The sequence below is a fragment of the Narcine bancroftii genome, chromosome 11 (assembly GCF_036971445.1).
Source record: "Narcine bancroftii isolate sNarBan1 chromosome 11, sNarBan1.hap1, whole genome shotgun sequence".
Taxonomy (NCBI): domain Eukaryota; kingdom Metazoa; phylum Chordata; class Chondrichthyes; order Torpediniformes; family Narcinidae; genus Narcine; species Narcine bancroftii.
Window position 1 is genome coordinate 18,869,389 of NC_091479.1, and position 21,803 is coordinate 18,891,191.

Sequence of the window (21,803 nt, forward strand, 5' to 3'; positions counted from 1 at the left end):
GGTGCGGTATTCTTTTGTGATTTACGAATTTTTTTTAGCTTATGATGGGTTTGCCAGACATAACCTCATCATAAGTTGAGGAACACCTGCACAGTAAATCTAAAAAAATATATCAATTGAATGAATCAGCACATTTATTTAATTCTGTTTTAGACATACAGCATGGTAACAGGACTTTTTGGTCTATAAGCTCCTGTCGCCCAACTGCACCCAATTAACTCCCCGGTACAGCTTTTGAACGATGGGAGGAAACCAGAGCACCCGGGAAAATTCCACGCAGACTTGAGGAGAATGTGCAAACTCCTTACAGACAGTGCGGGATTCAAATCCCAGTCCCAAAGGCTGGCACTGTTACAGCGTTGCGCTCACCGCTACGCTGACCGTGCCACCTTATCTTTGGCTTGGCTTCGCGGACGAAGATTTATGGAGGGGTATGTCCACGTCTGCTGCAGGCTCGTTGGTGACTGACAAGTCCGATGTGGGACAGGCAGGCACGGTTGCAGCGGTTGCAAGAGAAAATTGGTTGGTTGGGGTTGGGTGTTGGGTTTTTCCTCCTTTGTCTTTTGTCAGTGAGGTGGGCTCTGCGGTCTTCTTCAAAGGAGGTTGCTGCCCACCGAACTGTGAGGCGCCAAGATGCATGGTTGGAGGCGATATCAGCCCACTGGCGGTGGTCAATGTGGCAGGAACCAAGAGATTTGTTTAAGCAGTCCTTGTACCTCTTCTTTGGTGCACCTCTGTCTCGGTGGCCAGTGGAGAGCTCGCCATAGAACATGATCTTGGGAAGGCGATGGTCCTCCATTCTGGAGACGTGACCCACCCAGCGCAGTTGGGTCTTCAGCAGCGTGGATTCGATGCTTGCGTACTCTGCCAGCTCGAGTACTTCGATGTTGGTGATGAAGTCATTCCAATTAATGTTGAGGATGGAGCGGAGACAGCACTGATGGAAGCGTTCTAGGAGCCATAGGTGATATGACACAACACTAGGCTTTCTATATGCCTCAACACTGCTGTTTTCAGACAAGCAGCTCGGCCTTCTGTGAAGGAGCTTGGATTTTTTTTCTTGTCCTTAACCCATTCAACACAAGAGTATTTCCATAGGTATTCTATTAAATTGTCAACATTTTAAACATCTCAAGATGATCCTTCCTTGACCTCTCGTACCTAAGGGACTATAAGCCTCGTTGTATGAGATCTCTCCTCATTTCTCCTCAATCTCTCAGACTCATGACGATAAGCCTAGTTCTATAAGTTCTCTCCTCATCCCTCTTCGATCTCTTGTACTCAAGGGATGGAAAGTTATGTTTCTGAGATCTCTTCTTTTCACTTAACTCTCCAAGCCCAGATATTATGGAGCCAAGAATTAATCAGCCTGTGTCAAATTAGACCGTTTAAAACAATAATTTGCCTTAATGGGTCTGTGTTAAGAAGATCCAAGCTCTGGACTGATCCACATTTAAAGAACATAACAAATTTTGTTAATAAATGGTGCAAGGGAATAATTTATACTTTTGCTTTTAATTGTTTTTCAGGTTTTACAATCTTTCAAGATCTCCAGACTAAGAATTGAAAACTATCATCCCTTATTTAGCTTAGTTTGGCTTTAAGGGGATACAATAAATATATGATTTATCTTTTCTACGAGCAGCATGATTACTTCAACCTCCTGACTGTTCATGAATCATATGTAAGGTTATTTATTAAGAGTACACCGTTGAAATATTTTCTCTATAGTACGCCTGACATTTTCATCTTTGCATATAACACTGGGCACTAAAGTTTAACTTTAATTCTAATCAATGCTGTTTTAGTTTCCTATTTCTCAGCATCCTTTTGATTACCTTTGGGAGCCTTTTGTTAGAAAACCTTAATGTAATGCAGTGATGTTGATTGGTAATACTTCTTTAAATATAAATACAGCAAGACAACAGGCCATTTTGGTCCACAAGTCCATGCTGCCCAATTTACACCCAATTAATGGTACGTTACGAATGGCGGGAGGAAACCAGAGCCCCCAGGAAAAACCCATGCAGACACGGGGAGAATGAACAAACTCCTTACAGACTTACACAATGTTGTTGTTATCCCACAGCATACTAGCTATACTGTCCAGGCCAAAATGTTGATTGTCCAGTTCTTTCCATAGATGCTGCCTGGCCCATCGAGTCCCTCCAGCTTCTCAGATTTATTGTCAGAGTACATAATGCCAAAATGTTTGGCCTGGAAGTCAGCCTGAAGAAAACTGAGGTCCTCCATCAGCCAGCTCCCCACCATGACTACCAGCCCCCCCACATCTCCATCGGGCACACAAAACTCAAAACGGTCAACCAGTTTACCTATCTCGGCTGCACCATTTCATCAGATGCAAGGATCGACAATGAGATAGACAACAGACTCGCCAAGGCAAATAGCGCCTTTGGAAGACTACACAAAAGAGTCTGGAAAAACAACCAACTGAAAAACCTCACAAAGATAAGCGTATACAGAGCCGTTGTCATACCCACACTCCTGTTCGCTCCGAATCATGGGTCCTCTACCGGCACCACCTACGGCTCCTAGAACGCTTCCACCAGCGTTGTCTCCGCTCCATCCTCAACATCCATTGGAGCGCTTTCATCCCTAACGTCGAAGTACTCGAGATGGCAGAGGTCGACAGCATCGAGTCCACGCTGCTGAAGATCCAGCTACGCTGGATGGGTCACGTCTCCAGAATGGAGGACCATCGCCTTCCCAAGATCGTGTTATATGGCGAGCTCTCCACTGGCCACCGTGACAGAGGTGCACCAAAGAAAAGGTACAAGGACTGCCTAAAGAAATCTCTTGGTGCCTGCCACATTGACCACCACCAGTGGGCTGATAACGCCTCAAACCGTGCATCTTGGCGCCTCACAGTTTGGCGGGCAGCAACCTCCTTTGAAGAAGACCTCAGAGCCCACCTCACTGACAAAAGGCAAAGGAGGAAAAACCCAACACCCAACCCCAACCAACCAATTTTCCCCTGCAACCGCTGCAACCGTGTCTGCCTGTCCCGCATCGGACTTGTCAGCCACAAACGAGCCTGCAGCTGACGTGGACTTTTTACCCCCTCCATAAATCTTCGTCCGCGAAGCCAAGCCAAAGAAGAAGACATAATGTACAACCCTGAGATTCATTTTCCTGCAGGCGAGGTAGAATTACCACTTATTGGTCGTGCAAATTGCCTCATTGTTCATTCTAGATTTCAGCATCTGAAGTTTATTGTGATACTAGTACACCTGTATATTTGGCACATTTATCCACTACAAACCCTCCACGAAGCCTAAATCATTAGCCTGTACGAGTTTAAGTGCCAACCCAATTCCTAACGAGTTTATGACACACACCCTGACAGATTGATAATTATTGCAGAGAATTTTAACCAGGTGAACCTCAAGGCAGGGGCTACCTAACTTCCAGCAGTATTTGGACTTTGCTATGAGAGGGGCCACTGTTGTCCACTCCGCTGACCCACGACTGTGCAGCTAAACACGGCTCGAACCACATCATCAAGTTCGCTGAGGAAAAGACCGTGGTGGGCCTGATTTAATAAGAGTGATGAGTCAGCGTATAGGTGCAGTCGCTAACAGACTGATGCAGAGCCAAAAACCTGTATCTGAATGTTTAACAAAAGAGATGGTTGTCAACTTCAGGAGGGTCCGGGGGGGGGGGAGAAATCGCACTCCACTGACCATTGACGGCATCATGAGAATCAAGTTCTTGGAGTGCACTTGACAGAGAATCTCACCTGGTCCCTTAACCCCAGCTCCATTGCCAAGAAGGCCCAGCAGCTCCTCTACATCCTGTGCAGGCTCCCACACTCCATCCTCACTACATTCCACAGAGGATGCATTGAGAGCATCCTGTGCAACTGCATCACCACCTGGTTTGGTAGCAATACCTCCTCGGACCCTGCTGAGGATAGTGAAGTCAGTGGAAAAGATCATTGGGGGGGGGACTTCATTCCTACCATGAGGGACATCTACAACGCTCGATGCAGGTGAAAGGCAATAAACATTGTGAAGGGCTCCACACAGCCTTCATGTAAACTGTTCTCCCTTCTGCCATCTGGTAGGAGGTATTGCAGCTCTCAGGCCCTTACGCCCAGATTAGACAACAGTTTTTTCCCTAGGCCATCAGACTCTTGAATTCCCAGAACATACGTGCATTGAGTTCCTTGGTACTGGGGATTCTTACAATATACATTCACATTTAATATTTTATGTATCTTAACTTATATTTATGTAAATATGCTCTGTGGTCCTGGAGAAAAGCTAGCTTGTTTTTAGCGTGCAAGCATGGTATGAACGCTAAATATAGGTAACCTGACTTGACATGAAAGGTTATAAAATAGTTAGCTAAAATAGGGTGGCATGGTTGGTATAGTGGTTAGCCAGTGATCGGACCGGACAAGGGTTCGAATCCCATGCTGTCTGAAAGGAGTTTGTTTGATCTCCCTGGCGCTCCAGTTTGCTCCCACCTTTCAAAACATACCAGGGGTGTAGGTTAATGGGGTGTCAATTGGGCAGCACGGACTCATGGGCCAAATTTACCACGCTGTACGTCTAAATTGAATTTATAAATTCATTAAGATAGCAGTTTCTGAAGAATATCAACATCACATCAGCTACTTAAAGGATCCATTCCAAGTATGGAGAGAGACCCAGGTGTACCATGTATGGAGCTTCCAATTTTTAACGTACTTTCCCCTTCACCCCCCACTCAAGTCAAAGTCAGTACTATTGTTTCAAAACCACCTTCCCCATCCCCCCACCCAAGGCTGATGGAACAGGACTAAATTTAGTCACCAAAACAGTTCGCTGTGCTCACGATGAAAGCCGCGTATACTCCATTTGAGTTAACATTGCAATACACTCATGTGACAGTAACATCCTAAATGTTCACATCTGGAAATAACCGTTTTGTTAATTTCACATGTAAATCACATTTGCCCTGTCTCACACAAAATGTTTATGAAGCTATTTTACAAAACATTTTCAAAATCTCTGTCCTTTGAGAGTGGCATCCCATTTATGAGCAACTCACCGGAAATTCATTCACCAGGTTCCAACTGAGCTTCTGGGTTAGAAAGCGTGTGATACCACATCCTTTCATGATCTGTGGCAACTGTGCAGAATATCCAAATGTATCTGGCAACCAGAACTGTTGTTGAAAACACAGTGAAACAAGAAAAATGTCTAATTTTTAACTAGTAGGATTCTGTACTTCACAATCAAGTCCACACATAAGCAACATTGCTTACAGAGCAATTACAAGTCTAGGCTGGTGCAATTATCTCAAAAATTGGCGGCAGACTGCTGGAGACTCGAAGTGTCTGTATTACAGTAGGCTAAAGGATAAGGTGCAGTGCCCTAGCCAGAATGTCCTGTTTATAGGAAGACCATGGCATTCAGTACAAAGAGATATTCCCAAGATCAAAATTTCCCACAGCCGCTATCAATTGTGTGCGTTCTTTCATTGCCACAACTACATTCTCATGCTGGCTATAACATTCCCATGCTCACTATAAATTGTGTGTGTTCTTTCATTACCATATTCGCATTCTCGCTTTTACATTTCCCTGCTCATTATAAACTGCTGGTGCGTCTTTCCCTCTGCTACTATGAATTGTGCATGTTCTTTCAACATGTTAAAATATTCTCATATATCATGCATACATATATAACGTGAGGGGAGGGGGGTGCCTGGTTTGTAAAATACGCATGTAACATACATGTTATATGTGTAAAAATACAGTGAAGGTACACCAATCCTTAAAAGTGGAAGGGCACATGGACAGTGCAGTTAGTAAAGTAGATGGTTACTTAAATGGAAGGATGCTGTCCCACCATGATCAGTGGTTGCGTAACATCATGTCCTATTTGAACATGGAAAAGATTCGTTATTCAATTAATAATTCAGATACAAGATTCCAGAAGTTATGGGAGTCAATTATCTTACTTTGGAATTTTACTCCACTGTAATGAACTTGTCTGACTTGTATCTTTTCAAAGTTCCTTATTTTAATTTTTTTTTAACCTTCATTTTTCTTTTAATGCAGTTAAGAAAGGGTTTTGAGTTTTTCTCCTCTAGTATTTTCTTCTTTCCTCATTTTTTTTTGGTATTATTAGTTTTTTTTTCCCCTGAAAAAGGTATGTACCATGTAAAATACGAATTATGGATAGGATTTACAATTTATGTATGTAAGTGATATATGGAATATCTTATTTAGTTTATGTAACTGTCCATACCATCTTATTGAATTGTGCCTTTTTTGTTTTGTTAAAAGCCCAAAGGACCCAAATACCAGCAGCAACAGGCATTCACCAAGACAATCGCTACTTAAAAAAAATGGTTTTATTTTAATACGTAATAATAAGATCAGTATTTAACATTACGATTAACTTAACCCCTTTCTAATTCTAAGCGAACATGAATGTAATATTTAGGTATTCAGGAAAGTTCTTTATCACTGTCCATTCACTTTTCGCTTTTCCAAGTTCACTGGGATCAGTGCACAGAACTAAACAGTTATTATATACTGGTGCTTTAACTTATTACCGCTCTGTGGGTTTCAGAGATATTTGTTCTTCATTGGGGACACACAAACTGATCTCCTTCTAACAGCCACTGAAATGTCTTGCTGAAGAAACTAACCTCTTCTTCCAGGTTACCACAATGAGTTCTTTATTTCCCCTATTTCAAGAAGAACACAATAACAAGCCGCAGCCTTTGCAAATGACTAGAGATTTGTAATAGGCTGAACTCGGAACTCAAAAACCCGCCTTGCAGCAGGTCTGCAAACGTACAGTCTTCAATACCAACTGCTGCTGAATCTCTCTCTTCCCCCAAAAATGAATGTTTTCTCTCTATTTGCAAAACCACAGGACCCCTCTTGGAATGGCAACCTTCAACCAGCAATTTAAACTTCTGGCACCAGTCTTAATAGCAAAAGATTTTCAAGTTCTTGAGCCTGGGCACTGTACAAACACAATGATCCATTAACACCTACTTGTAAAACTCTTACAAGTAATCTCCCATTGTCTCAGCAAAGCCCAATTGGAGACATGAAGTCTACTGTATGGCACATGATATTGTTTGTTTGCGAAATGTGATCTAACAACTAAACCTCACAATCTTACCCCTTTTAAGATACATTTTATCATAATTTTATTAACCCATTCCGTAACAGTTTACATAAGTTCTTTATTAAAATCAATTAAAAATATTTTAAAAAGTAAGTTAAGCAGATGGGATTTTGCTGTTCATTAATAGAAACAAAGACAACAAAAACAGGAAAGTTATTTTGAAAGTGTAAAGGACATGAAGACACAAGCTGAGTGCCTCATCCAACTCTGGAATGCAATTGAGGAATGAATGCAGAAAAGGTTTATGATGGATAAAAGATAGCAGAGATTAGACTGGAGAACTGAGGCAGTTTTCCTTGATCTAATGGTCAAGAGGAGAATCAATAACATTTATTATCAATCGACTGCACAAATACAACCCAGCGAAATGGCGGTCTCCGGCGACAGGTGCAAAACATGCAGGCACCCAACCAGACATAACACTTAGCAGCTATGGTGAATAGAAGGTCATTAATTGGTTCAAGGTCTGGGAGCAAAGGGTCAAGGGCATGAGAGGAATCCTCTTGCTTTTTTTGTTGCAAGAAGTAGCTAAGTTTTGGATCCTGGCAGTCATGAGAGTGATAAAAACAGAATCAAAATGGAACTGAATCAGGATTTATTGTCACGAACAAGTCACAAAATTCATTGTTTTGCAGCGGTATCACAGAGCAAACATTTATATAATCCGCCTCACAAAAATCAATAAAAGTAGTGCCAGAAAAATTCAAAGAAAGGCAGTGTCTGTGATTCATTGCCCATTTAGGGAATCTGATGGCAGCGGGGGAGAAGCTGTCCTTGTGCCACTGGGTGCTCGTCTTCACGCTTCTGTACCTTTTTCCTGATGGTAGCAGTGAAGAGGCCCCGGCCGGGGTGGTGGGGGGGGGTCCTTGAGGCTAGAGGCTGCTTTCTTAAGACACTTGAAACTGGATAGGGATTTGAAAGAATGGTGTACAGGGCGATGAGAAAAGGACAAAAGGTATGGGACTGATAGGATTACCCAAGTAGGTTTGATGGGCTGAATGCTCTCCTGTGCCGTGACCAGATTACAATTCTATGAGATAAAATGCTTTGAACATGGGTAGAAACAGTTATATCGTTCTAGTGGAACTACTCACAGAACAACAATAATATCTGGTTCAAAGAACAAGCAACAATGCAGAAATTACAAGGATATAAAGATCTGGCTAAGCCAACCTCTCACCTCAGGGCAATATTTTCCAAACTCTTGCTGAAAGAACCTTTGACCCTGGAGAAATTGTCGGACCATTGATTCACCAGAAGGGAGGTTTCCATCCTGAAAAACCTGTGTGTCAGTAATCTCTACTGCATAGGTTAGGATTCGCTCGAGATCCAAATGATCCCATCGTAAGAGAAACAGAAGCATAAACAACAATATTTTTGAAAACATTAAATATAACTCCTCTGCAACTTCTGCCAGCTTCCACAGATCCCCACCACACACATCTTGGTTCTCCTCTACCCTTTCAGCATTTTAAAAGGACCATTCCTTTCACGACTTGATGACCATTCCCCACCATCTCGACCCATTCCTGACCGTAAGAGGTGAGGTGAGAATTGATTTATGGCTCTGTGGAAGAAGACAAAGGGAAAAGGGGGGGGGGGAGAAAGAGGGGGAAAAGAGAGAGAGAGAGAGAGAGAGATGGAGCTGAGAGAGAGAGATGGAGCTGAGAGAGAGAGATGGAGCTGAGAGAGAGCTGGGGGAAAGGCAATGGGAGAAGAAGAGGAGAGGAGTGTTTAACAGAACCCGGAGAAGTCAGTTAATGCCATTGGTTGGAGGGTGCCCAGACGGAAGATGAAGTGTTGTTCCTCCAGTTTGCCAGTACGCAAGGCCATGGACGCTATGAGACCGGCTGAGTCCCTCCAGCATTTCTGTGTGTTTTTACTACAATCACAGCACTTGTAGACTTTTGAGTTTCACTTCATGCAATATTAACTAATCGTAGCTCTGATACTTTACCATTTCTACCCAGGTGCCTCCTACGACTACGAACTGCCCTTTTTGAGAATACTCCTGGATTTGGGTGTACAAGCCTGGGTACCAGTTTTTTACCCACTCCAACTGCTGTGCCTGTTAAAATGTGAAAGAAAACATTAGTAATTGTTATTAATTTAGCAGTAAATACCTCCAAATAATATTCTTAACATCACGGGTAACAATAAGAAAGTGAAGAGGAGGGAGACAGATCAGTGTGTCACACCAACAACCTTGAACTCAACCTTAGCAAAACTAAGGAGCTGATTGTGGACTTCAGGAGGGGAAAATGAAGAGAACACGAACCAGTCCCCGTCGAGGGGGTCAGCAGTGGAAAGGGTTCAGAACTTCAAATTCTTGGGTGTCAACATCTCTGACGATCCATCCTTGGGTCTCCATGCCCATGCAATCACAAAGAAGGCTTGCCAGCGTCTATACTTTCTGAGAAGTTGCAGGGAGCCTCTTGCAAATTTATACTGTGGAGAGCATTCTGACCGGTTGCGTCTCTGTCTTGTACGGAGGTGCCAAAGTACAGGACAAGAAAAAGTCACTTAGAGTTGTGAGTTGGCTAGTGACATCACAGGCATCAGCCTTCACTCCATTAAGGAAATCGACAAGGCGTGATGTCTTAAGAAAGCAGCCTCTATCCTCAAGGATCCATGGGTTCTTCGCTCTGCCACCATTGGGAAAAGGGTATAGGAGCCTGAAGACAACAACCCAGCAGTACAAGGACCGCTTCTTCCCCGCTGCCATCAGAATCCTGAATGGACAATGAACCCTAGACACTATATAACTTTCTCTTCTTTTGCCCTAATTTCTTTATTTTAAATGTAATTTATAGCAATATTTTCACTGTAATGGTGGCACAAAAAATGCATTTGTGACATGTTCATGACAATAAATTCCTATTATGATTCCATTTCTAAACTTCACAACTATATGCATGGATTTTTAATTTTTGTCTGATAATGCTCTTTGGAAGCAGCTGAGTTGCTTTGCTACATTAAAGGCATTATAAAGGTTGTCATCAGATATAGAACCCTGGCAAAGTGCTGCACAGGAGTACAAATACAACAGATATTGACACAGTCGAAGTGGAGAGATGAGGAAGGATGTCCAAAAGCTTAATCAAAGAAGTGGGTATTGAGGAAAGAGAACGTGTTTTGGCGATAGAATTGTGAGATGATCGAAGCCATGATCATCAGCGATGGTTAAGTGTTCAAAACACCAGATGAGAGGGTGTAAAAGGATATGGAGACCATGGTTAACTTATAAGCTGCAAGGTCTAGGTCAGAACATCTTTGTATGGTTAAAATAAATTTCCTCACATTCTTCCTGTTCATTCGCTCACTATTTTGCATTCAAGCTTCACGAGTATAGAACAGAGAGACCTGGCACAAATACGTTGAGCATTCTCCAAGAGCAACAGCCATGGAGCGTGACTTGAAAGAGGGTGCCTCTGTACCCTTCTCCTTGCATTATAATGGGAACATCTCCGCCATACTCATCTGATTATGCACCCTTATGAATCTCCTCTCACCCTTCTTTGCTCTGGTGAAGATATCCTAGCTTCTGCTATATAATCATGCAATTAAAATCTCTCATCTTTGAGCCTTTCTAATAAGTTGGCTCAGCATTAGAATTTAATCTTGTTTGAAGGAGGAGTCACGTGATGGAGTAGTGGTCGGTAGGGTAAAACCAGCCCTCTCCAGAAAAGAAGAAAAAAAGTTAAAAAAAGACAAAATTCAATAAATACAAAATATAAGAAATAAAAGATAAATTTGTAGAGAAGAGAAAGAAAATGGCACCTAAGAAGGAAAAAATAAAAACAACAGGAAAAAAAGAAGAAAAAACGCCGGAAAAGAAAGGAGAAGGCCTTACCTGCACGACGGAACAAGGAGCCGGGGTGGCGAAGAGAGCCCAATCTCAGAGGTTGGTGACGGCCTCGCAGAGTCGCAACCCCCTGACTGGTGGATTGCAAAAATGGCTCTCTGAGCCAAATAAAAGTGCGCTGTGCACAATCTAAGGAGAAGGAAAACACCAACGGGAGGGGGGCTCAGCCGAGGAGCAGGAAACCACGGAGCGACCAGCTGAGGGATGCCCGACACCAAGACTCTCAGATGGAAGAGGAGGAAAGCGGCAGGAGAGGGAGTGAAGTACCAGGTGAGAAAGAAAGTCAACGGGGTGAAAGGAAAGAAGAGCAGCAGCAGGAAGCTCAACAGATGAACAGCTCAGAAGAAGAGGACCAACAGCAAGAAGCCAAGCAAGAAGAAGCCCAGCAAAGTGAGGCAAGCAACTCATCAGGAAAATCAGAAGAGACACAGACACGAAGAAGAAGACACAAACACAGGTACAGACACAGAAGAAGAGGAAGAAGATCTGCACAGAGAAATAGAAGGTAAAATAGATGGACAGAATGTAGATAAAGCTTTTTTTGAAGACCAAATGAGAGCATTAAAAGAATGGCTGTCATTAGAATTTAGTGCAATTAAAAGAAAAATGAAAAGTACAGAAGATAAAATGTAAAGATTAGAGCTGGTCATGACAGAAATAGGGAAAAGAGTAGAGAATGTGGAAGAATGAGAAACGGCTGTAGAAATGGAAGTGAACGACTTAAGAGGAAAATTGGAAGGAAGTGATAAAAAAATTAAAGAGACAGAAGAGTTGTTATCTCAGAAAATTGATATGTTGGAAAATTATAGTAGGTGAAACAACATAAAATTAGTGGGCCTAAAAGAAGATGAAGAAGGCACAGATATGAAGGAATTTATAAAAGGATGGATCCCAAAGCTCCTGGGAATGACAGAAATGTAGGAAGGATTGGAAATAGAAAGGGCACACAGAACACTAGCTCCGAAACCACAGGCACATCAAAAACCAAGATCCATCTTAGTAAAATTTTTGAGATATACGACAAGAGAAAATATACTGGAGTGGGCAAGGAATAAAATTAGAGATTATTTTTTTACCCAGACATAAGTTTTGAACTCTTAAAGAAGAGGAAAGAGTTTAATACAGCAAAATCGATCCTATGGAAAAAAGTTAATAAATTTACGTTAAGACATCCAGCTGTGCTTAAAATATTTATCTCCGAGGAGCAAAGCAGACTGTTCTCAGATCCGGAGGAAGCACAAGAATTTGCAGAACGCTTGAATGACAGAAGGAAAGATGAAGAGTTGTAACAAGAATGAAAAATGGCAATAAAATATATATAAAGATTAAAAACAATGAATATGCAAAGAACTAAAGAAGGGAACAAGAAGGGAAGGAAGGAAGGGGGAAAAAAAGGGAGAACTTTGATATATATGTGTAAATAAAAGTTTTTTCGGGACAGAGGTGGTTGGAGGGGAGAGAATAACTGTCACTGCGAAATCAGTTGACGCTTGTGAGTAGGTTCACAATCCAAATGGAAAGGGGAGTTGTGGTTGCCCGGCAAGGGATAAGGAGCAACTCAGAGAGGGGGGGATATTTGGGGTTAAGGGAATATTGGATATGGGAGTTGTTGAAGTATTTTATGTTTTAAATGTGTTGTCATACATTGAGTTTAAAAAGGGAAAACTGAGAGTTGAAAGTGGGGAAAAGGGGGATGGCGGTGGTGAGGAAGCGGAAATGAGGTGTAATCAGGATATGAGAGGGCCATGTTGAATTATATGACTATCAATATTAACGGAATACATAACCAAATTAAACAGAAGAGGCTATTAAATTTACTGAAGAAAGAAAAAATAGACATAGCATTTGTGCAGGAAACGCATCTAAATGAAGTGGAACATAATAAATTAAAGAGAGACTGGGTAGGACACGTAACGGCAGCATCATATAATTCAAAAGCTAGAGGTGTAGCTATATTAATTAATAAAAATATACCAATCAAAATAGAGGAGGAAATAATAGATCCAGCAGGGAGGTATGTAATGATAAAGTGTCAGATATATTCAGAATTTTGGAATTTGCTCAATATATATCCACCTAATAAAGGGGATCAAAAGTTTATGCAAGATATTTTTTTGAAGATTATAGATACGCAAGGGAATATATTGATAGGAGGGAATTTTTAACCTTAATTTGGATCCAATATTGGATAAAACAGGACAAAAGACTAGCAAAAAGAATAAAGTGGCCAAATTTATGGTTAAATCAATGCAGGAAATGAAACTTATGGATATATAGAGGAGGCAACACCCAAGAGAGAAGGAATATTCATATTATTCAAGTAGGCATAAAACATACTCAAGGATTGATATGTTTTTGTTGTCAGCCCATATTCAAGGGAGAGTTAGAAAAACTGAATATAAAGCTAGACTACTATCTGATCATTCACCCCTGTTATTAGCAATAGAACTGGAGGACATCCCACCAAGAACATATAGATGGAGGTTAACCTCCATGCTACTTAAAAGGCAGGAATTTAGAGAGTTTATTGAACGCCAAATTAAAACATATTTTGAAATAAATACGGAATCAGTGAAAGACAAATTTGTATTATGGGACGCAATGAAAGCATTCATTAGAGGGCAGATAATAAGTTATGTGACTAAGATGAAAAAGGACTACAATCGGGAAATAGAGCATTTGGAAATGGAGATAGTAAGTACAGAAGGAACTAGTAAAAAGGGATGATATAATGAAAAGGAGAGAATTGGTGGACAAAAAAATAAAATACGAAACATTATAAACGTAGAAGGTGGAGAAGAACATAATGAAAATAAAGCAAAAGTATTACGAACTAGGAGAAAAAAAAACACAAAATATTAGCCTGGCAACTTAAAACAGAACAAGCTAAAAGAACTGTATTGGCATCAAGGAAAAAGGACAAACAAATTACATATAATCCAATGGAGATTAATGAGAACTTTAAGGAATTTTATGACCAATTATACCAAACTGAGAACGAGGGGAAAGATGATAAAGTAGAAGAGTTTTTAGCTAAAATTGAACTGCCGAAATTGCAAGAAGAGAAACAAAACAAACTGATAATATCATTTAAAATAGAGGAAGTACAGGATATATTAAAAAGGCTGCTGAACAATAAAACGCCTGGAGAGGATGGACTCCCAATAGAATTCTATAAAAACATTTAAAGAGTTATTAATTCCTCCTCTCATGGAAGTAATGAACCAGATAGAAGAAACACAAAACTTGCCAGATTCATGTAAGACAGCAATAATTACAGAAATACCAAAGACGGGGAAGGATCCATCAACACCAGAATCATATAGACCAATATATCTACTTAACTCAGACTATAAGATAATAGCAAAATTATTAGCAGATTGGCCAATTGTGTACCAAAAATAGTAAAACAAGATCAAACTGGATTCATTAAGAAAAGACGAACAGCAGATAATGTCTGTAAACATATTAATCTAATTCATACAGTTCAAGGAAATAAGAAGCCAACAGTGGCTGTTGCTTTAGACGCAGAAAAAAGCCTTTGACAGAGTAGAATGGAATTATTTATTTAAAGTATTACAGAGGTTCAATCAACCAGAAAAATATATTAATTGGATTAAAGCATTATATAATGGACCATTGGCGAAGGTAACAGTAAATGGATATGTATTGAACCAATTTAAATTAAGTAGGTCAACTAGACAGGGATGTCCATTATTCCCCCTCACTGTTCGCTTTAACAATAGAACCATTGGCAGAACTGATAAGAACAAAAATTAAAAGGGATAAAAATAAAGGAGTATAAAACCAATTTATTTGCAGATGACATCATAGTATACTGAACAGAACCAGAAATATCAATAAAAGAACTACATAAGAAATTGAAGGAGTATTGAGAAATATCAGGGTACAAGATCAACACAAATAAAAGTGAAGTGATGCCAGTGAGTAATGCGGATTATACAGAATTTAAAAAAGAATCACCATTTAAATGGCAAACACAAGCAATCCGATACCTAGGTATTAGGTTAGTTAATAATTTAAGCCACTTGTACAAATTAATTTATCAGCCACTAATAAAGAAATTGCAGGAAGACTTAGAACATTGGAAAGAATTACCGCTAACGTTGATAGAGAGGGTAAATTGCATTAAAATGAATGTCTTCCCAAGGATACAATACTTATTTCAATCGTTACCAATTCTCTTAACAGAGAAATTCTTTAATGAACTAAAGAGAATGATCAGGAAATTCTTGTCAAAATGGCGGAAACCGAGGATAGCGTTATATAAATTAACAGAGAGGTACAAACAAGGTGGTTTGCAGTTACCAAACTTTAAAAATTATTATAGAGCAGCACAATTAAGGTATTTATCAGATTTTTACCAGACAAGGGATAAACTGGACTAAGATAGAACTAGATAAAATAGGGGAGAAGGTACCGGAACATATACTTTATAAGTGGGATGAAAAGCTGGTACAATATAAAAGCTCACCAGTACTGCATCATTTACTCAATATATGGAAGAAGATCCACTTGGAAAGGAAAAAAACGAATTACCAAATACCAAATTAACTATTGACGCAAAATCTGCTAATCCCTTTTACAATAGATAACCTTTCCTTTAGAGAATGGGAGAGAAAAAAGAATAGAAAATTGTTTTTTTGGGAAATAATTTATTAACATTTGAACAGTTGAAGTACAAATATGGAATAACTCATGGTACAATGTTTGCATATCATCAATTTAAAGCTTAATTAAAGGATAAATTGGGAAACAGTCTGAGATTTCCTGAAGGAAGCAGCTTTGAATACGCGATTACAGACACAATGATAATTAAAAGATTTATAACCAACATATACATCAAGTTGCAAGAGAAGGAAAATGATGAAATAAGCTATAAACCCAAACAAAAGTGGGAAAAGGATTTAAACATAAAGACAAAAAATGAAACATGGGACAAGTTATGTTCTGGAACTATGAAGAATATAATAAACACAAGGTTACGCATGATATAGTATAATTGGTTACACAGGTTATATATCACACCCCAAAAGTTTTTTAAAAATGGGATCCAACATTATCAGACAGATGTTTTCGCTGAAAGAAGGAAATGGGAAGAACAGGACATGCAATTTGGGCATGTGAGAAAGTGGGAAAGTTTTGGGAAGATCTAAATCAGGTATTAAATAAAATCACAAAAAGCAACATACCAAAAAATCCAGAGATCTTTCTTCTAAGTCAGGGGTGTCAAACTCAAATTCACGGAGGGCCAAAATTAAAAACTTGGACTAAGTCGAGGGCCGAACTAAATATTTATTGAAAATTTTCAACATCTGCATGTTTTCTCTTCTTTCAACATATGTAATGTTAAACTTTAGGATATAACTTTAGGAGGATAATGTTACAGGTCAGGAGTAGGTAGCTCAAGTTCACCCTTTGCTTGACCTGAGGGAAACCTATTTGGTCCCTGTGGAGATGTAGTCAGCATTCACAGGCTGTGTCCATTTTGGCCTGCATCAGGACTCAGCATTTCCTGCTCACTCCTCAAGCTCTCGGCCTCTATTCACTCTCGACCCACCATCCCTCTACCTGACCAGTCCTTTACCCAACCTCTACTCACCCCTCACTCCACTCGCTCTGCCTCTACCCACCCCATCCTATACACGCCCCTCTACTGCCTCTCCCCTCAACCTGTTTCTCCCTCTACCCGTCGCTCACCCTCTAATCACCCCTCCCCTACTCGCCCTGCCCCTCCCCTTTTACCTCTTCCCTATCCACCCCTCCTTCTACTCATCCCTCCCTCTAACTGCCCCTCGCACCACCATAACTTCCCCTGCCCATTACTCCTCACCTACACCCTCTGCCCACCCCTGCTTACCCACCCACTCAGGCCCAGCACGCTGCCGATCAGCCTTTGCGGACAGCCACCATCTCTCTCTTCACGTGCAGGGCCGAACCAGCCATCCCTGGGGTCCGCGCGGGTGCAAGCGCTGAAGGCCATGGCGACCGAGAGAAGTGCGCTCGCGCTTTGGAAGGGCCATCTGGTGCCAGTCGCGCGGGGCTCGCACTGCCCGGGGGCCGTGCACAGGCTGCCATACCTGTCGCGCCGACAGGAAATCACAGGCGCCGCCCATCCGCCGCACCGCTCGACAGGTGGGAGAAGTGACTGGTTGTGCGGGGAGCCTTCCAACTGCCTTGCCGGCTGATGACATCAACAGACTTCTCGTGTTACAATTTCTCGTGTTACAATGGGGAAGGATGTGCAATGAAGGGGGAGGATGGTGGGGGTGACATTACCAAAAAACAGCATCGGCTCTCGCTGCAGGGCGGGCCACCTCTAATACATTTTTGAAATGATCTTCCGGGCCAAATATAATTATATCGCGGGCCAGAGTTTGACATGTGTGTTCTAAGTAATACAAGAAGTAAGGAATTAGGACTCAAACTGGATGAAGCACAAAAAAGATTCATTATGATAGCCTCAGCAGTAGCAAAAAAATGTATAATGTCAACTTGGAAAATGGAAGAGAGCCTGAGAATACAGCAATGGTACATGGAAATGAATAAATGTATTCCATTGGAAAAAATTACATACAATTTAAAAAATAAAGTCACATTATTTGAATAAATTTGGGAACCATACATGGAACATAACAGAGAGAGCTTGCCTTGGACCTCCACCCCCTATGTGTAAAAGTAGATGACAATTTTTCTTGTTTATTTTGCATTGTGTGATGACATCGTTTAATGGGTTTATTGTATATGTTGAATATTTAATGATTTTGGAGGGGGGAGGGAAGGTAGGGGGAAAAAAAAGGAGAAAATGCCATTGTATATATTTAATTAGAAACGTTTATATATATTTTGGTTGATATGGTTCAGTGTGAAAAAAAAATTATTAAAAAAAAAAATCTTGTTTGTAATTGTTCTGCAGATGAGTACGTACTCTTTTGCCTTGCCTGGGGTGACAAAAGTAGTTCAGGGTATTCCCAACGTCTCAGATGTTGGCATTACAGTGCCACGGAATAGGTGGAGAACAAGAAAATTCAAGTGTGATGTGAAGAATAATGGCGAAGAACAAATGCCAGGTGCTGGATTGTTTGAAAGGTTTCCCTTTTCATCCAGGCTTCATTGATATTTACTCTGCAGTGGTGGAAAGTACAGTTATGGTTCAGGAGATAGCTGGGCAAATGAACCAAGAGCCTGTGGTCAATGGCCCTCACCTGCCTTCAAAGAGATGGAAGTGAAAGAAGCTGAGAGGGTAGCTCTCCAATAGAAGGGAAGTGGGTGAGGAGCTGAGGGGAAGAGAGAGAGACCAGGGGTGGGGTTTAATGGAAATTGGAGATTGATATTGATGCTGTGTGGATGGAGAGCGACTGAATGGAATACAGGGTGTTGTGTCTCCAATTTGCAGATGGCCTCAACTTGGCAGAACACAAGGCCATGGACAAATAGGACAGAGTGGGAATGGGGTGTGGAACTGAAGTGTTTGGCCCCTGGGAGCTCCTTGCTGTTGTCGTGGAGAGAGCGAAGGTGCTCAACAAAACAATCTCCTATCAGAGAGCTAGCTTTCTTTGTCCTTGGCCCTCTCCACCTATCCCTTCTCAACTTCTTTCCCTTTTACCATCTCATCCCTTTCACCCCCTGCCTGATTTTCAGCCCTCTTGAAGAAAGGCTCAGGCCCGAAACGTCGACCGTCTTTCACTTTCAACGGACCTGCTGAGTTTGCAATGCACTAGACACCAGCGTCTACAGATTTTCTTGTATACTAACAACAAAGGGTCGAAGTAAAGCTTTATACTAAAAGATAAGGGGAAATGATAATAAGAAATGGCAAAACATTAGCATAGGGTAGCAAAATGGGTCAAAGTCATGATAGCCTGTCATGAGGGGAAAGAGCATACAAAACATACTTCCAACTAGAGCAGAGCAGGAGGAAAAAAATGGTGCAAAGGCAATCGAAAGCTCTTCAGCTGAATGCTTTAACTTTACATTAACAACAAAGTAGGTGAAATGGGAACATTGTAATAACTTTAAAGTCAACACAGAGTATCATCAAAATGCCACTGTGTATATTTAATGAGATTACAAGATTACAAGGATCTCCCTTGCCTTTGTTATTTACCGGGAGCATTGCTTAAAAAGGGCTCAAAGAATTATAGGGGACCCTTACCATCCAGCGCACAGTATCTTTGACCCACCTCCAACCACGGGGTAGTACAGGACCATCAAAATCGGGACTGTCACTCTGGGAAACAGCTTCTTCCCACAGGCTGTGAGATTGATGCACACCATCTTGTATCCAAGTAAACCATCCCAAAATACAGTAAAATCCCTGTAATCCGGAATTCAAGCAACCAGCAGCCTCAAGCAACTGGCAAAAAAAACCCACGGAAAATAAATAGATTAAAAATACACGTTTAAAATTGGCGGGCCTTTGTGGTCAGTTCAAGCAACCAGCCAATTCACTTATTCGGCATCTAACAATCCCCATGGGTGCCGGATATTTGGGGTTTTACTGTATGTGCGTGTGTGTGTGTGTACGCGTGCGCTCGCATGCCATGGTCCACAGAAGTGCTCTTTCGTCTGGTCGAAAATGAACTTCAGCTAGTACAGATATTCAGTTACAAATTGACTCAGTTAGGAATATCACATTCCACAACATTTTAACTTTCAGAAGTAACAAGCAAGTTTTTTTTTAAATAGGTGGGAGAGGTGTGGGTGTAGGGCAATTTTAAATACTGGGATAAAAAATGAAGGCCGAGGAAATCAAGTCGGACCAGTCTGGGTGAAATTAAGGAAAAGCACAGGAAAAGAAAACATTGGTGGGAGCCATACTGTATAGGGACTGGACAGGGATTGCACCTCTTCCGCTGCTAGATCATCAAAATGGGGCTCTTAATTTAATTTAGAGATACAACTTAGTAACAGGCCCAAATAAACCCAGGTTCCCAATTAACCTACTAAACTGGTTTTTGGAACGTGGGAAAAAACCAAATCACACAAAAAAAATTGTTGTAGAAGACATTGCTAAGGCCAAGTTTGGAGCATTGTGTGTAGTTTTGGTCACCTAACCTCTGGAAAGATATCAATAAGATTGAAAGAGTGAAGAAAAGATTTACTAGGATGTTGTCTGGACTTCAGATTCTGAGTTACAGGGAAAGATTAAACAGGTTAGGACTTTATTGCCTGGAGCGTAGTAAAATTAGGGGAGATTTGATCAAGGTATTTAAAAGTATAGAAAGAATAAATGTAGGTAGGTTTTTTCCATTGAGGGTAGGTGAGACACAAACCAGCGGACATAGGTTTAGGGTGAAAGGGGAAATGTTCAAGGGGAACGTTTGGGGAAACTTCACACAGAGTGGTGGGAGTGTGGAATGAGCTGCCAGCTGAAGTGGTGAATATGGGCTCAATTTTAACATTTAAGAAGAATTTGGACAAGTACATGAATGGGAGGCTATGGACTAGGTGTAGGTCAGTGGACTATGGAAAAAAAGGATCAGCACAGAGAAGAAGGGCTTGTTTTTGTGCTGTAGTTTTCTATGGTTCTAAATCCAGACAATTACGGAGTTGTACACCACATCAGACCAAGCTTTAGTCCACTTACACTCACGTATGCCTGCGAGAAATGGATGGTCAAGGAATCTAAGATATTGATGAGAATGAATCAAAATTGCTGTTAAAACTAGGGATTTTCAGGACCGGACACCTGCCGTTGTTCAGAATCTTCCAGATTTCAGAATCATTTTAAAATGGCGGTCCCTTTAAGCAAATGCGATGTTTCAAAAATCGCACAAAGCAGGGGGTGCGGGGTATTAAATGAATTTAGATAAAGACAATAATAATCACTAGCATGTTTTTTTAAAGTAAAACTTCAAAATAAAACTAGCTCAGACCCCCATCCCTGTCCTCTCTTACCTTCGGTGGAAAGGTGATTCTTGGCCTCGAGTGCCTCGTGGGAGAGAAACAGGCTGCAGCTGGCTCAATGCGGGGGCAATGGCCGTCTTCGTTACTGTTACAGAGTTCTGTGTTGTGTATTGGCCTATGTGTTGTGTGGTTTTGTGTTGAAAAGTTACAGTTTGCCTGAGAGAGCCAAGTTGATGGTGGACTGCAGAGAGAGTGGGAGACGGACTGAGCATGTGCAGAAAATGATCTAAAAATTTCTGGACTTGGATGATAAACCACCACTGGGGGGTGCTGTGGAGTGGAAGGAGGCCCATAGCATGAGTCATGGTCTGGAGGCCAGTTTCGAGTGTTGGGCATTTTCAAAGGGATGAACATTCTGAAGGCAGCCAGAAGGTTCCGGACCAAGTCAGTGGTTCCCCTTTCTCTGCAGCAACACAAGACAACTTCAAATTTTCTCTCTCTCTCTCACAAAGATCTTTTGGCTTCAATTTGCCAAACAAACTGAATTTTGTTTATGATCTTTGGTTCGGTTGAGATCGAAGTTTTGTGAGTTTTGTGTCTAAGTTTTTCTGTGGGCTGGTTGGAAGTGTAGTTTAGACTTTAATTACATATGTTATATATAGGCTGGGGAATTTATTAGTTTTACACCGTTATAGAAATTTGCATAGTAACCAGTGGGCCTTGTTATAAAAGGGGGGGATTTTGAATTAAAGTTTGAAGGTGAATTTTTGTTAATAAAGTAATTGTTCATCTTTACCCCTGTGTGATACAGACTTCTTTGTGGTTGCTGGTTTGATCTTGTAACATTACCCATAATCCCCATGCAGCTGGAACTGCTCCGGTCCTGGCAAAGCGGCTCCTGCTGCGAG

The 21,803-nt window shown here is 41.2% G+C and overlaps 1 protein-coding gene across 1 annotated transcript in view; it reads right to left on the reverse strand.

Moving 5' to 3' along the window:
• The window catches only part of man2c1 (mannosidase, alpha, class 2C, member 1), a 105,900-nt gene that overhangs the window by 64,109 nt on the left and 19,988 nt on the right, over nucleotides 1-21,803 (reverse strand). Inside the window, exons 9-11 of the mRNA XM_069902252.1 lie at nucleotides 9,118-9,228; nucleotides 8,341-8,433; nucleotides 5,059-5,175 (exon numbers count right to left, since the gene is read on the reverse strand). Of these exons, the coding sequence (XP_069758353.1) occupies nucleotides 5,059-5,175; nucleotides 8,341-8,433; nucleotides 9,118-9,228 (321 nt within the window). The remainder of the gene's footprint in view (nucleotides 1-5,058; nucleotides 5,176-8,340; nucleotides 8,434-9,117; nucleotides 9,229-21,803) is intronic.